The sequence below is a fragment of the Pelophylax lessonae genome (assembly GCF_965119305.1).
Source record: "Pelophylax lessonae genome assembly, chromosome: 2".
Lineage (NCBI taxonomy): Eukaryota > Metazoa > Chordata > Amphibia > Anura > Ranidae > Pelophylax > Pelophylax lessonae.
The window spans coordinates 673,560,481-673,576,882 of record NC_138769.1 but is presented as its reverse complement, the minus strand read 5'-3'; the positions used below and the strand labels follow the sequence as shown (position 1 = coordinate 673,576,882).

The window sequence follows — 16,402 nt, the reverse complement described above, 5'->3', positions numbered from 1 at the left end:
TAGGCCCCCGGGCAATGCAGTGCACTGGGGCCCGGCCTACACAATCACCCACGAGAATAAAAATGCAAATTATCGATAAGACGATATTTATTGGTACCTCCAACAAAATCAGTGTTTAAACATTAACACAACGTTTGGACAATATAAGGATGTACAGGACTGATATAGGATAGCACACAGAGGATGTACATGGCAGGTATAGGATGGCACAGACAGAGGATGTACATGTCAGGTATGGGATGGCATAGACAGAGCATGTACATGGCAGGTATGGGATGGCACAGAGGATGTACAGGACAGATATAGGATGGCACACAGAGGATGTACAGGAAAGATATAGGATGGCACATAGATGATGGCATACAGAGGATGTACATGGCAGGTATAGGCTGGCACACAGAGGATGTACATGGCAAGTATAGGATGGCACACAGAGGATGTACATGGCAAGTATAGGATGGCACACAGAGGATGCACATGGCAGGTAAAGGATGGCACAGACAGAGGATGTACATGGCAGGTATAGGCTGGCACAGACAGAGGATGTACATGGCAAGTTTAGGGTGCCACACAGAGGATGGCACACAGAGGATGTACATGGCAGGTAAAGAATGGCACAGACAGAGGATGTACATGGCAGGTATAGGATGGCACAGACAGAGGATGTACATGGCAAGTATAGGATGGCACACAGAGGATGTACATGGCAGGTAAAGGATGGCACAGAGATAAAATGTACATGGCAGGTATAGGGTGGCACACAGAGGATGTACATGGCACACAGAGAATGTACATGGCACACAGAGGATGTACATGGCACACAGAGGATGGCACACATAGGATGTACATGGCACACAGAGGGTGGCACACAGAGGATGGAACACAGAGGATGTACATGGCACACAGAGGAGGTCACACATAGGATGTACATGGCACACAGAGGATGGCACACAGAGGGTGGCACACAGAGGATGGCACACAGAGGATGGAACACAGAGGATGTACATGGCACACAGAGGAGGTCACACATAGGATGTACATGGCGCACAGAGGGTGGCACCCAAAAGATGGCACACAGAGAATATACTGTACATGGCACACAGAGGATGGCACACAGAGGATGTACATGGCACACAGAGGATGTACATGGCACTCAGAGGATGGCATACAGAGGATGTACATGGCTTACAGAGGATGTCACATATAGGATGTACATGGCACACAGGGGGGGGGGGGCACACAGAGGATGTACATGGCACACAGAGGATAGCACACAGAAGATGTACATGGCACACAGAGGATGTACATGGCACACAGAGGATGGCCCACAGAGGATGTACATGGCACACAGAGGATGGCCCACAGAGGATGTACATGGCACACAGAGGATGTACATGGCACACACAGGATGGCACACAGATGATGTACATGGCACACAGAGGATGTACATGGCACACAAAGGATGTACATGGCACACACAGGATGGCACACAGAGGATGCACATGGCACACAGGATGGCACATAGAGGATGGAGAGAGAGAGAGAAGGAGAGAGAAAAATCAAGAATTCTGCAGCAGTCTGATTACCTTCCACAGCAGCACAGCACATGAAGGGCGGAGGTGGGTGGAGCCATTCTAGGGGCAGAGGAGGACGAGCCGAGGAGGATCCTCTTCCCTGTGCATGCTGAGTCCCCTCTGCTCAGGACATCACTGGTTGCTAGATACCATTTAGCTGCCTTCCTAGCAACCAGTGCAGCGGAGACTCAGAGCCACAGCAAAGCAGCCGACACCCGTTCCCAGGGGACAAACTGGTCTGGGGGGGCCTAGACCACTAAGTAAACTAATCTGGCCTGGGGGGGACAGATCATTGCCACCCTGTGTGTGGGGCCCCTTGGCAAGTGGGGCCCCTGGGAACCCGCCGGGCATGCCCATTCGGAAAGATGGCCCTGCTTAGGCGCCTCTCTTCTCTTTTATACTCAGTCGTGAACTGACGCTTCTTGTATATCAAGGCATCGCTTGTTTATCAAGTCAAGAAATTTGCTTGTCTTGCAAAACATTCTCAAACCAAATTACTCTCACTCCAAGGTTTTACTGTATACATTTGTATATATATAGTATATATGAGAGTCCATGCGGAAAGGAAAGGGGAAAAGCCGTCACTTGGTTTACACATTATAGGAGAGGAGTCGCTGCTGGTAAACTTGTTTGCAGCGTAAGTATAAAAAAATCCCCAAAAGTAAAAGCGGAATTATTTCAGAATTCAGAGACAGGTGTGGAAACCTTTTGGATATTTGTGGTTACACAGCCGGTCTGCCTTAACTTGTAAATGTGTCACTTTCGAGCGTCTTTAGAGAATGATTTATGGTCCGGACAGACAGGACGTGTTTTAGTTGAGTTGGAATCAATATGCGGACACCTGTAACCTGCACGCCGCTTATCACATCCGCCCTCAGCTCCAGCTAATGAGCCCCGATGGGGGGGAAACAGCTGTGTGCCGGTTGTGTTGTGTGTGTGCTGTCCTACTTGTGTCTTGGAACTGAGGACGGGGATGCCGTTATTACACTTCTGTGGCTGGGAGAATAGCTCATTAAGCTGCCACTTTTCTCATACTGATGAGATTCGTGCAGCTGGAGGTCAAGATGGCTGGGATCCATAGCCAAATGACTACATTCAAGGGAAGAAATAGCCTGATACAGAGATATCGTCTTTATAGCTTGGGAAGAACTACGGTCCAATTAAAGAACATTAGATATTCTTTTTTTATATATATAAAAAGAAAAACGGTTACACATAAAAATACTGAAGGCAACTTGGCTATGATTTAGTTTATTGAACAGCCATTGAGCACTGGTCACACATCTATCACTTTAGTTGGGCTGATGTTAGACAGGTGATTTTGCCACTAGGGCAGGATCATTAAAGGGGCCACCTGTGTGTCCTTATTATGGAATTGCTCCCTCTATAGCCATACACAGCCAGATGTTGCTTTGTCACTGACATGAACACGATTCCATTGGGACAAGCAGGCAGCCTCTTAGCGATTCTAGTGGTGATTTCGTCAAACTGCCTGTGGCAGCGGCAAAGGTGTATACTGCGTTGTTTAGTAAATCTTGGCATAAAGGCAAAGATAATATGGGCATTGCTTGCATTATATCTTGCAGGACAGATGCCATTCATCATTAAAGGGTATTTCAGCTCTAGCTATGTACGTGTCAGATATGTACGGTGGCAAAGGGGGTGGACTTTAACCACTTAAGCCCCGGAGGATTTGGCTGCTAAAAGACCAGGGGGTAGTTTGCGATTCGGCACTGCGTGACTTTAACGGACAATTGCACGGTCATGCGACGCTGTACCTAAACGAAATTGACGTCCTTTTTTTCCCACAAACAGAGCTTTCTTTTGATGGTATTTGATCACTTGTGCGATTTTTTGATCATGCGCTATAAACAAAAAAAGAGCGTAAATTTTGCAAAAATAACAATACTTTTCACATTTTTTTATATGAAATTCACAAAAAAAAAAGTAAAAATCGAAATGTTTTAACATTTTAGGCCAATTTGTTTTATGCTACATATGTTTGGTAAAAAAAAATTGCAAAAAGCATATTTTGATTGGTATGCGCAAAAGTTATTGCGTTTACTAACTAAGGGAAAGATTTTTGTCATTTTTGTTGTTTTTTTTTAACGAGTAATGGCGGCGATCTGCGATTTTTTTTGCGGGACTGCGACATTGCGGCAGACAGATCGGACCCTTGACTGACATTTTTGACACTTTTGGCAGGGAAGGAGTTAATTTTATTTGAGAAGAAGGGGTTAAGTGTGTACCTAGGGGCGTGCTTCTAACTGTGATTGGATGTGGCTTGAGGTGTAAGAACAGAGATCAACGGTCCTACATAGCAGAACCGTATGATCACTATTCCTACACAGGGGAGAATGACAGGCGGCTGTGTTTACATTAGCCGCCTGCCTTTCTCCCGCTGTAACGGACAATCGCAAATGCGGGGGGGGGGGTCCGTGAGCGAGCTGGAGCGTGCCTCCGGCGGTGCGCGCTCGCTCCCTAGAGCCTCACAGGCTAGCGACGTAGACCTACACCGATTTGCCTGTGAGGGGCTGATTGCCGACGTAAATCGTCGTTAGACATTCGGCAAGTGGTTAAAGGCTATTTCAGCTCTAGCTATGTACATGTCAGATATGTGCGGTGGGAAAGAGGGTGGACTTTAATGCCCACATGCCGCACATTCTCTATATATTCATGGACAGCCGCGGTTTCTGAAATTAAAACGTACAATTACAGTGATCAGTAACAATACAACCTGCCCTGTGTTCTTTCTCCTTTTGAATGGAGAATAAGAAACATTGTATCTTTTCTTTTTGCTAGAAGAGAAGTACAGTGATGTGCAAAAATGTATCAATTTACAAAATGCAAAGTAAGCAAACAGAAGAAAAATCTAAATCAAATCAATATTTGGTGTGACTACCTTTTGGCTTCAAACCAGCACCGATTCTTATACCCACACACTTGCACAAAGTCAGGGTTTTTTAGGTTTTTTTATCAGGTAATGATTACCCAATTACACCAAGCAAGTACTAATGATCATCAATTTTATATGCAGGTTGAAACACAGTCATTAACCAAAACAGAAACAGCTGTGTAGGAGGCTTAAAAATGGGTGAGGAACAGCCAAAGGCCCCTTTCACACGGGCTTTCCGATCCGGTCCGCCTGTCAGTTTTTCAGTCGGACCTGATCTGATGCTTCATGTATCTCTATGGAGCAGCGGATGTCAGTGGAGACATGTCCGCTGGCACCTGCTGCTCTCTGATACGATCCCGTCTGTGAAATCTGGATGGATGGAAACCCTATTTTCCATCCGTCTGGAGGATTGGATTGGAAAGGAGAGGATGAAAGCGGACAGGCGGTCCGTTTTCATCCGATCTCCCATAGAGGAGAGCGGGGCTCTGACAGCTCCGTCTCTGAAAAGTAAGCGGAGACAGAGCTGTCATCCGCCTACTCAGCGGGGATTGACGGATCGATCCCCGATGAGCAAAATGGAGTCCGCCGAGCGCACCGCTCGCGTGAAAGGACCCAAACTCTACTACTAAGGTGAGGTTGTGGAAGACAGTTTCACTTCACAGGTCATACACCATGGCAAAACTGAGCACAGCAACAAGATACAAGGCAGTTATACTGCATCAGCAAGGTCTCTCCCAGCAAAGATTTCAAAGCAAACTGGGCTTTCAAGATATACTGTTCAAGCTTTTTTGAGGAAGCACAAGAAAACGGGCAATGTTGAGGATCATAGATGCAGTGGTTGGCCAGGGAAATAATACAGCAGATGAAAACCACACCATGCTTCCCTTCGACATTGGAAGATGTTCAGCATCTGAACTGGCAGAAATCAGTGGGACCTAGGTGTACCCATCTACTGTTTGGAGAAGACTGGCCAGAAGTGGTCTTCATGGAAGAATTGTGGAAACAAGGCTAAGCGACTCAACTATGCATGAATAAATAGAAACTGTGGTGCAGAAAAATGGCAGCAGTTGCTTTGGACTGATAAGTCAAAAAATTAAAATACAATAATGAGTGTCTACATTTAAGCATTGTGGAGGTTCCTTGTAAGTTTAGACCACAAACATACAGCCAATGTCATTAGGAACTATCAGCACAGTGGCGGAAATTACCAGGGTCACACTTACGACCTGGCCCTGGCGTTTTGCCACTTTCAGGGGGGCCCCAGCGGGGTTGCTGGCTGCAGGGCTCTGAGCTGAGAGCATCTCAGCCTCTCTAATCTGTGCAAGGGAGGGGGTACTGTCAGTGCAGGCTCTGGACTGTATGAGAGAGAGAAACTCTCAGCACAGAGTCCTGCTGAGGAGGCATTTACTGAGGAGGCAGGGTCCTGGAAGGATGTCCATGGATGCCCTCCAGGAACTGGAAGCCAGGGGCTTGGATGGAAGGTGGGGGGGGGGGGAGTCAGGGAGGCCCTTCATGGTTTCTTGCACTGGGCCCTGAAGGTTCTAGTTATGCCTCTGTCAACGTAAAGAAGAACAAGGAGCTCTGAAAGTGATGGTTTGGCCCCCACAGAACCCTAATCTCACCATCATGGAGTCTGTCTGGGATTACATGAAGAGACAGAAGAATTAAAGGCAGCCTAAATCCAAAGAAGATCTGTAGTTAGTTCTCCAAGATGTTTGGAACAACCTACCCGCTGAATTCCTTAAAAAACTGTGTGCAACTGTACCTAGAAGAACAGATGCTGGCTTGAAGGCAAAGGGTGATCACACCAAATATTGATTTGATTTGGATTACTCTTCTGTTCATTTACTTTCCATTTTGTTAACTGATAAAAAATAAACTATCAACACTTCTATATGGAAGCATTCTTAATGTATAGCATTTTTCACACCTACCTAAAACCTTTGCACAGAACTGTATGCCAACAAAATAAAAAAATAAAAAAATAAAATAAAGATAATATTAGTGAAAAAAGTCTGGTGCGCTGCAGTGTTGTCATCATAAACAAGTGTTGGTGTTACCAAAAAACTCTTGACCTTTTAAACAAATAGTGATGATAACGAAAAACAGTATGTACAACGTGAATAATTATTCTTTAAAAATAATTCCTTGAAACAATATATTGCAATTATCACACAAAAATCAGTCCTGGTGCTCCTGGCTTATGACTCAATCCGAGGTTCTGTCTTGCAGAGCAGCCACATGGGTTGTAAGATAATATTGCTAGATCAGGGGTTCATCTAGGTCAGGTCAGGATCAAGGTTAAAGTTGATAATTCAAATAAAATTCGGAGACATCTATTAACCTTTACCACCAAATGAAGGCCCAGTGTTCCTGTAAAAATAAGTTGCAATTCTCCTCGATATATTAAGGCTGACCCTGCACTATACAATATGATTGTTCAATATCTGTACAATGTACTTTCGGTTTACCAAAGCTATGTATTATAAGGACAAACCATAACAATCCATTCCAATTGTATTTAATTAGGCATGTCCTTGTACTGCATAGTCAATGGTGGTCTAAAGGATGTTGTACAATTAGATTGTAGAGTGTATAGCCAGCTTAAGTAATTGCAGAGGTTTTTACTAAAACATGCCAAAGTTGCAAAGCTAGTTTAAGACAATAAAGCTGGCAATACATGGACTGAAGTTTGGCTGGCTAAGCAGGGACTGATCCATATATGGAACCAATCAACTTCTGAAGAACAAAACCTGCCGGATGTTCCCCACTCGATCAACACTGCAGGCTATACCGGCAGTGCTGATCAGTGTATTCAGTGTATAAAATACCTCAGTTGAGAAAATTCTCTTATCCATATCGAGTGTGTGCATTAGGGAATTAGGGAGTATTTTTTTCTTTCTTTAAATGATTTCCATTGATCCCTGGGGGCCTCATGCAGACCCTTTGGTATATAATGTGTGGCCCTCAGACCATAGCAGTCTGTAGTGGGAAGACTGATTAGGGTAATAGCATTGATCTCTACTAGCCACATGTAACATGTCCCCAGTTTCATATTGTCTTCTGCAGCATATCCCCAGCCAAGAATGTAACATTTCCACACTGTCTGACCATCATTTCCACTATTAGGTCTGCAGTCTCTGACGGTCCTCTCAAGCATTTAATATATTGAATATTATGTGCGGCCCTTTGGTGCTGTTAGGTGCCACATTTGGGCCCCCCTTTAGCCCACAGGTTGACAACCGCCGCTCTAGGTTCTAGGTGGGTGTACTACTAGTTTAGGCCCATTCATTGAGCAGTGAACAGAGCTCAGTAAAAACATATCAAGCACGGAGGTCCTGCATTTCACAAGCTAAGATGTCATAGATGCCAACCATCCCAGGTTTGCTTGAATGTTCCTACATCTAGGTGCTCTTTGTCTACGATGCTATGTTTTAAGCTGTGTCCTATGATTACAGCATCATCCTTATTTGAGTTACTCAGCATGTGGGTGGGTGTAGCGTGGTGTGGTGGCAATAACACACACTCAGTCCAGATGTTATTGAAATAGCTTGTATTGAAGTCAAGGAAAAACTGTTCACAACAAGCCCGCCCAACTGGGGACACTTACGGATGAAGACAGCGTGTAGCGATCTGGAGGGGGGGAAAGTCAATCCGGCTGGTCCAAGCACAGGTGGGTAGGTTTTCAGGAAGAGATGTGGAACCCCACACTTTCCCTGCTCATCTGCAACCTTTCCCTACAACTTATACAGTCCCTGACAGATGGATAACCTGTCCCTAAACTATCCACACGCTAAAAGGGTGCCAAACCAAGGAGCCAGGGTCTTAAACAGACTCTGCCTGACCCAAGATGGCCACCAGAGTCACATGAGCTGTCAGCATCCAACTGGATCACTACCCCAGTGACCCAGAAAACCATAGAGGAAACATGTTCCTCCTGACTTCCCTATCTCTGCACTGCCGCTGTGGTGGAGAAAATAGACTGCACCTGCCTACAAGCATGCGCAGTAACTCCTAAAAGCTTATTAGTTGAGGGGATTGCGGCGGCAAGTATGTGGTTCCCCAAATGGATATTGTAACCGCTGGGAGAGTGGGTTATCATGGGCTATGGGTAGAGGTGACAGTGTCCTGGGGGCTTGCACAAATATGTTGGCAGGTATGACATATCCTTGCACTAACAGCAACATCTGCATATACAGTAAAATCTACAAATCATCAGAACAGCGTGATGTGACACTTCTTCTACCTTTTTTATTTTTTATTTTATATAGGACCTCTCGGATTTACATGGACGCGGCATTACTGTACTTATGACAAAAGCAGCAAAACATTTACTATGAGTGTATCAGAAACCAAATCAGGAGGAAAAGTGGTAAGTAATGGCTTCCTTTGTTGTGAAAAACTGAGGTTCCATCATAAACCCAAACAGCGCAGAAGACAATCAATGTAAAGCAGGCCTGTAATGTAGAAGGCTTACCAACCGCTGACCTCTCCCTCTGGAAATGTTAGTCTCCCGGGTGTCATTTTGATCCAGGACCTTGAGTATTTTCTGAGCCAGTAACCCAGAGTCAGTATATAAATCAGGATTCTAATTCCACTCGGACTTTCCTTAGCTACATGTTGCTTCCGGTCTCAATGGCTTAGAAAGTATTCCAGGTAAAGACAGCAGGACAAAGCATATTTTTAGAAGGTAGTCAGTAAAAGCAGCCGCTGTATTCTTCTTAGGTTTCCATTGAGCAAGTTAAAAGATAAGCAGCAATTTACAAACATTTTATAAAGCTATGCTATGTGTATGGGGACATGCAACAAATATTAAGTAGGTGTTATCCCAATTTGGCTGTGAAAGTGGAAATACACTTTAATATGTCATTTGATTTTAGGTCTGTTTTTGTCAGATGTGGCCTGCACTGAGGGTTAGGCCTCATTCAGACAGGTAGCAGCCCTTGCCGCACCTCTGTAAGTGATCTGCAGTGGATCTGCAGATGGAGAGAACAGTTGACAGGCAGCTGGGAGGCGATATGTCGCCTTTCCCCTGTATATGCAGCCTTGTTCACATGGACTCCAGCCTGTACTGTAATGGTGTATATGGCAGGCTTTGAGCAGATCTGCTAGTACTTTTAGCAAAGAAACTTGCTAAAACCTGCTAGCAGCTTGTTTAGAGTGACAATCAACAATCCTATTAGGATTTTTGATTAACATTCTCAAATTGGATCTCATGGATACTTTAACCTGCTAGCTGCACCAACATATGGCATATGTCAATGGGGGGCTACACACACTCGTATATAAATGTGGTAGTAGTACGCTGCCACCTAGTGATAGAAATTAGGAAATTACAGGGTGCAGCTGCTGCAATCACCAAATGTGTTACCACATCCGCAATCAATCAATACTAAAATATGTGATCGCACTGCCTCTAAATCAGGGTAAAAATAGTAACTAGTGACAAAAAATTTACTAAATAGGTAGGTGTCTTATATATATATATATATATATATATATATATATATATATATATATATATATATATATATAGTGCCAGTGCAAATTAATTCTATAAAAAAAAACATATAATGCAAAAAAAAGGCCAATGCAATAAATAATAAAGCTGGGTGGGCTACACACACTCGTATATAAATGTGGTAGTAGCACGCTGCCACCTAGTGATAGAAATTAGGAAATTGCAAGGTGCAGCTGCTGCAATCACCAAATGTGTTACCACATCCGCAATAAATCAATACTAAAATATGTGATTGCACTGCCTCACCTCCATTATAGACCCCTAAGAGTCAACAAAGCAGATCAATCTGATGGACCAAACTCAGGTTTTCAGGTTCCTTTCGGAACAATGGAATTCCCTCTCCAAGATGGCTCCACACAGCTTACACATAGGTCATAGGCAACAAACAGAAAAAAACAGCCTCCAATAGTGCAGTACCTGGGTTATTAAGTTCAATGCACCTCACAGAACTCACTTAATAAAAATCAGTCACATTTATTAGGTATAAAACAAGCTTATATTAAAATGTAAAATGTAACACGTAGAGGTTGAGCCACCAGGTTCAACCTCTACGTGTTACGCCACCAACGCACGTGGCTTCATCTGGAGGGAAGCCAAGCGGCAGTGGCAGGGTATATTTATATGAAAAGGCAATAGTAATCATTTGATTACACAAACTCGTAACTGCTACAATGTGTATAAATATGACAAACCATCTATCAGCTGTCAGATGGAGTCGATCGTGCAGTGGTACAGCCGCCTGATCGCTTCCATGCACCTCTGGTACACACATCCCCACCAGTGCATAGGGACATATGTATCAGGGTTGCACGAAAGTGATCAGGCAGCTGTACAACTGCCCAGTGAACTCCATGTGACAACCAGCAGGCCAAAAAAGACCTCTGATGACTCATTAAAGAGAAATTGGATCACATAGGCGACTTGTGGCTGTTTTTTTTTGGTTCCCCTTGCCTCTTTGCCTGCACACCTGTTCTTGTTTAAAAATTCAAACAAATTAAAATACATTTTGAAAAAAATGTAAAGCTACCCTGTGCCTGCATGCACAGAAGTGTGAACGCAAATGCACTTACAGCGCACACATAAATAAAGTCAAAGAAAAGACTCAGTGGCTGCACACCAACAAGACCTGAATGTACTATGAATGAAAGCGGCTTCAGCTGTGCTCCGCCTAGGCCACACCCTGACGCGTGTCGCCCTGCCCCCAGGGCTTAGTTATGAGCTGGTATTAAGCCTCTTTCATTCATAGTACATTCAGTTCTTGTTGGTGTGCGGCGTTTGGGTCTTTTCTTTCTTTTGACTGCATGCATCGAGCCAGAAAGGGTTTTTTCCACGCTAGAACCATCTTTGTGTAAGCCACCAGAGCTGGAGATGGGACACTTGGGTGGCACCGGAAGTTTCCTTCACAAATGTATGGTCACACATAAATGAAGATTGCGATACATATATTTGGTATCACCACACACACAGTAGTAAGAGGAATAAAACTTGGGCAATTCTTTGCAATTAGCTCTCAATTTATGAGTTGTAAAGGTTTTATAGCACCATCTCTGTTAAAATTTGGGGTACTTTAGTTTGTTAGCGTTCACAGCCAGATAACATTTTAAGTCTTGATATATGTAGTGTCTACTTACTTGACCGTCTCTTTGATAATTGACAGAAATGTTTTTGTGTTTGTGTGCTCAAAATTATTTTCTTAGTATTTTTTACTGAAAATATAGACATCATTTGCAATAATATCATGCAACATAAAAACATCCGTGTTTTTATTCTGTGGTTCCTCCTTTTTCTGAAAATGTATAATGTTTGGGGTTTTAAGTTTATTTTCAGGTTAAAAAAATGTGTGTTACAAAATATGCATAAAACAATGGAGAAATGCCAGCAGTGAAATGTTTAAGGGCAGTAAAATGGAAAGGGTTGCCACCTAGTGGCAAAGCCCCTGTATCACACCAAGGGAGCTGTTACTTTTTTAAAAATTATTCTTCACTTTTCACAATACAGGCTCTTTGGTAAATAAAACAGCACTATGTGCGTTATGTGAAATTGCTCAGTAAAAAGTATCTGTTTAATCCTTTGGTGATCTAATTAATTCATTGATTAATCATTTATTAAATTTAGCAAGTCGCTGAATAAAAAAGACCTGGAATTGGGTACATAAAACACAGTCATATCTTTTCTCCGCTATCTATAATTCCTATTAGCGTCTCGGTGCGGCAGTAAAGAATAACATTAAACAGACTAATTGTGTGTGTAGATTAGCAGTAAAGTGAGATAAAATGTGATATTGAGTGAATAAATCACATCTGCATGAGTTGTGTGTGTTATATCCTGTGAATACTAAAACTAACAAAATGCATAATGCAAAAAAAAAAGCTTTAATGCCTTATTTACATTTTAATATTAAAAGGCCAGTTTAAGAAAGGTCAACTATCAACAGGCTGCTACATGCATCGCCTGTTTAAAGCAAATAGGGCAAATGGGCAGATAGGCTTGTGCAAATAACAGGGAGCAAAGATCAGTTTAGTTGTTAGAATTTATGCTTTGCAGCATTGGGGTCTTTGGTTCAAATTTTGGACAAGATCAGGGCTCTGCAAGGATTTTGGACACCCTAGGCGAAACCCCTTTTTGCCGCCCCCCTTGCCTCTGTCTCTGACTCCACCCCCTTTGCCCTGCCCATGAGTGTGGTATGCTTACTGTGGGAGGATTCATACAGAGTGCAAGGTTCATAAATGCGTTGTATAGGGTGCAAGGTTCAGGGGTGCATTTCATACAGCGTGCAAGGTTCAGAACTGTATTATACAGGGTACAAGGTTCAGGAGTGTGTTTTGTACAGAGTACAAGTTTCAGGAATGCATTGTACAGGGTGCAAGGTTCAGGAATGCATTCTACAAGGTGCAAGATTCAGGAGTGCGTTTCGTACAGGGTGCAAGGTTCAGGAGTGCATTTCGTACAGAGTACAAGGTGCAGGAATGCGTTGTACAGAGTACAAGGTTCAGGAATGCATTCTACAGGGTGGAAGGTTCAGGAATGCATTGTATAGGGTTTCAAGGTTCAGGAATGCATTCTACAGGGTGCAAGATTCAGGAGTGCATTTCATACAGGCTGCAAGGTTCAGGAGTGCGTTTCGTACAGGATGCACAGTTCAGGAGTGCATTTCGTACAAGATGCAAGGTTCAGGAGTGTGTTTCATACAGAGTGCAAGGTTCAGAAGTGCATTGTGCAGAGTGCAGGTTCAGGAATGCATTGTACATGGTGCAAGGTTCAGGAAAGTGGTGTACAGGGTGCAAGGTTCAGGAATGTGTGGTACAGGGTGAAAGGTTCAGGAATGCATAGTACAGGGTGCAAGATTCAGGAATGCGTTGTACATGGTGCAAGGTTCAGGACTGAATGCGTTGTACAGGGTGCAAGGTTCAGGAATTTGTTAAACTGCAAAGACACCAATTAATTAAACATAGTACACTTACATCCTTAAATCTTGATCAGCAGCATACAGAAGCTGAGGGAAGAATGGCGGCATCAGATGGATCATGGATAATAAATGAGAGCAGCCTATAGCAGGACATGCAGCAGTGTAAACCTCTATCCAGCACAGCCAGAGATTGGTCGGCAAGCCAGCGGGTTGTACAGCCGCAATGAGCGAGTGTGAGTCTGTGAGTGGAGCTGTCAAAGCGAAGCTCTGATGTCGAGAAGGGCGGGGCTGATATTCGGGGCTTTGCCCCTTTGTCCCCTGCATAGACAAAACAGCCAAAGTTTATACATTGGTGGGCAGGGAAGAAGGTGGCAGAGGGCAGGATCAACTACTGCATGTACACCCACAGCTGTGTATAATCAACCTGAATTACCCCCTGCCACCTTCTTTCCCATCCACCAAAGTGTAAACTCTGGCTAAATAGATGGCTCCGCATATTAGCCCCGCCCATCCCCAACATCAGAGCTTCGATTTGACAGCTCCATTCATGGACTCACACTCGCTCTCATTGCGGCCGTACACCTGTCGACTTAGGACTATTGGGATTGAAGGTATGCTGCTCCAAATGTGATAGGCGCTGGGGGGGGGGGAGAGAGAGGGAAGAAGAGAGGGGGGCAGGCGCAATCCCCCACTGATGTGCGCTCTAAGCTGGTGCCTACTTTGCCTATAGGTAGCGCCGACCCTGGCAAGGATACTATCTGCATAGATTTTTTGATGGGTTCCCACACACACCCTCCATAATTTTTGTTGGTTAGTTGACTTCTGTGGAATCAATTAACCAAAAAAAATATCCTTGTTGGCCTTATGTGTGTTCAGATTTGCTATGCACATATATGACTATATTCTGCAATTTGGGAAGGGGGCTTGAGGAAAGACCTGTTGACTTACCTGTAAAAAAATTAAATGAGAGAATTCTATGGAAAAGGCTTTCAAATCTATCAGACATAGTTCCAATATTGCCGACCCATAGAATCCATGATAGTCAGATACTACTAAAGGAATACACACTCACCGGCCACTTTATTAGGTACACCTTGTTAATACCGGCTTGGACCCCCTTTTACCTTCAGAACTGCCTAATTCTACATGGCATAGATTCAACAAGGTGTTGGAAACATTCCTCAGAGATTTTGGTCCATATTGACATGATAGGATCCCGAAGTTGCTGAAGATTTGTCGGCTGCACGTCCATGATGCCAATCCCCCATTTCACCACATCGCAACAATGCTCTATTGGATTGAGCTCTGGTGACTGTGGGGGCCATTGGAGTACAGTGACCTCATTGTCATGTTCATGAAACCAGTGGTGAGATGATTTGAGCTTTGTGACATGGTGAATTATCCCGCTGGAAGTAGCCATCAGAAGATGGGTACCAGTGGCGGCTGGTGCTCAAAAGTTTTGGGGGGGCGCAAAAAGAAAAATGTGCGGCAAAACGCGGTAAAAAATTGCGTGACTTTGACTGACCACCAGCTTGCTGTGCCCCCATGATCATCAATGCAGACTGACCACCAGCTTGCTGTGCCCCCATGATCATCAATGTAGACTGACCACCAGATTTCCGTGCCCCCATGATCATCAATGCAAACTGACCACCAGCTTGCTGTGCCCCCATGATTATCAATGCAGACTGACCACCAGCTTGCTGTGCCCCCATGATCATCAATGCAGACTGACCACCAGCTTGCCGTGCCCCCATGATCATCAATGCAGACTGACCACCAGCTTGCCGTGCCCCCATGATCATCAATGCAGACTGACCACCAGCTTGCCGTGCCCCCATGATCATCAGTGCAGACTGACCACCATCTTGCTGTGCCCCCATGATATCAATGCAGACTGACCACCAGCTTGCTGTGCCCCCATGATCATCAATGCAGACTGACCACCAGCTTGCTGTGCCCCCATGATCATCAATGCAGACTGACCACCAGCTTGCTGTGCCCCCATGATCATCAATGCAGACTGACCACCAGCTTGCCGTGCCCCCATGATCATCAATGCAGACTGAGTGACCACCAGCTTGCCGTGTCCCCATCATCAATGGCAAATTTGTGTGACCTGACCGGCAGTGACCACCAGCTTGTCTGCCTGGCACGCCCCCCCCCCTCCCCATCAATGCAGAGAAAGACCAGCGTGCGTGCGTGCCCCCTTCAAAGCACCAGACTGGGACAGTGTGCGGGCCGGGCCCCCCCCAGGCATCACTTACCGGCTCACTGCTGCTGCTGAGTGCGGGTCTGTCTGCGTCTGCGGCCTGCGGGAGTAGTGTCTCTGGGCTGGCTCTGCGCCTGTGGCCTGCCTGCAGTGCGGAGTCTGCGGAGTCCGGACTGTCTGTGAAGAAGTGTGTGGGGAGTCTGGGACTAAGAACGTTCTCAGCGGCTGTCCGACAGTGTCACTTGAGGTGGTCACTCACTCCTCTAGACTTCTTCTGCGACTGCTAACAAACTTTACTTCCGACTCTCTCGCCTCAGTCAGTCGAGTCCTCACGCGGCTCTCGCTCTCCTCTCTCTGAGCCGGTGGGCGGGAACGGAAGGTGATCACGTGACACCGGGGTGGTGCACCGTCCCCACGTGTCACGTCCCGGGATGTCCTCCTGTGATTGGTCCAGGCTGGAGTCTGGACCAATCACAGCCAGGACATCAGTAAAGTGGGGAGTGTCGGGGCACATTGCTCTGCGCCCCGATGACCCCCAGAAGGCAGCCAATCGGCGCCTCTGCCCGCCGCACGTGGGGTGGAAAACCCCACCCCCCCCCATACCCACCACTAGGTCCGGCGCCCCTAGTGAGCTGAAAATGGACATTTTTTTTTTTAATCTTCTTTTTTTACTGGCCACAGAGTGGGGGGTGGCGCCCCCGCGCCCCCTATCGACAGGCCACCACTGATGGGTACACTGTAGTCATAAAGGGATGAACATGGTCAGCAACAATACTCAGGTAGGCCATGGCGT

General features: G+C 45.3%; 1 protein-coding gene across 1 annotated transcript in view; it reads left to right on the top strand.

Moving 5' to 3' along the window:
• Window positions 1-16,402, top strand: part of ARHGAP42 (Rho GTPase activating protein 42) — a 531,819-nt gene that overhangs the window by 446,435 nt on the left and 68,982 nt on the right. The window contains exon 9 of the mRNA XM_082244686.1: window positions 8,742-8,842. Within this exon, the coding sequence (XP_082100812.1) occupies window positions 8,742-8,842 (101 nt within the window). The remainder of the gene's footprint in view (window positions 1-8,741; window positions 8,843-16,402) is intronic.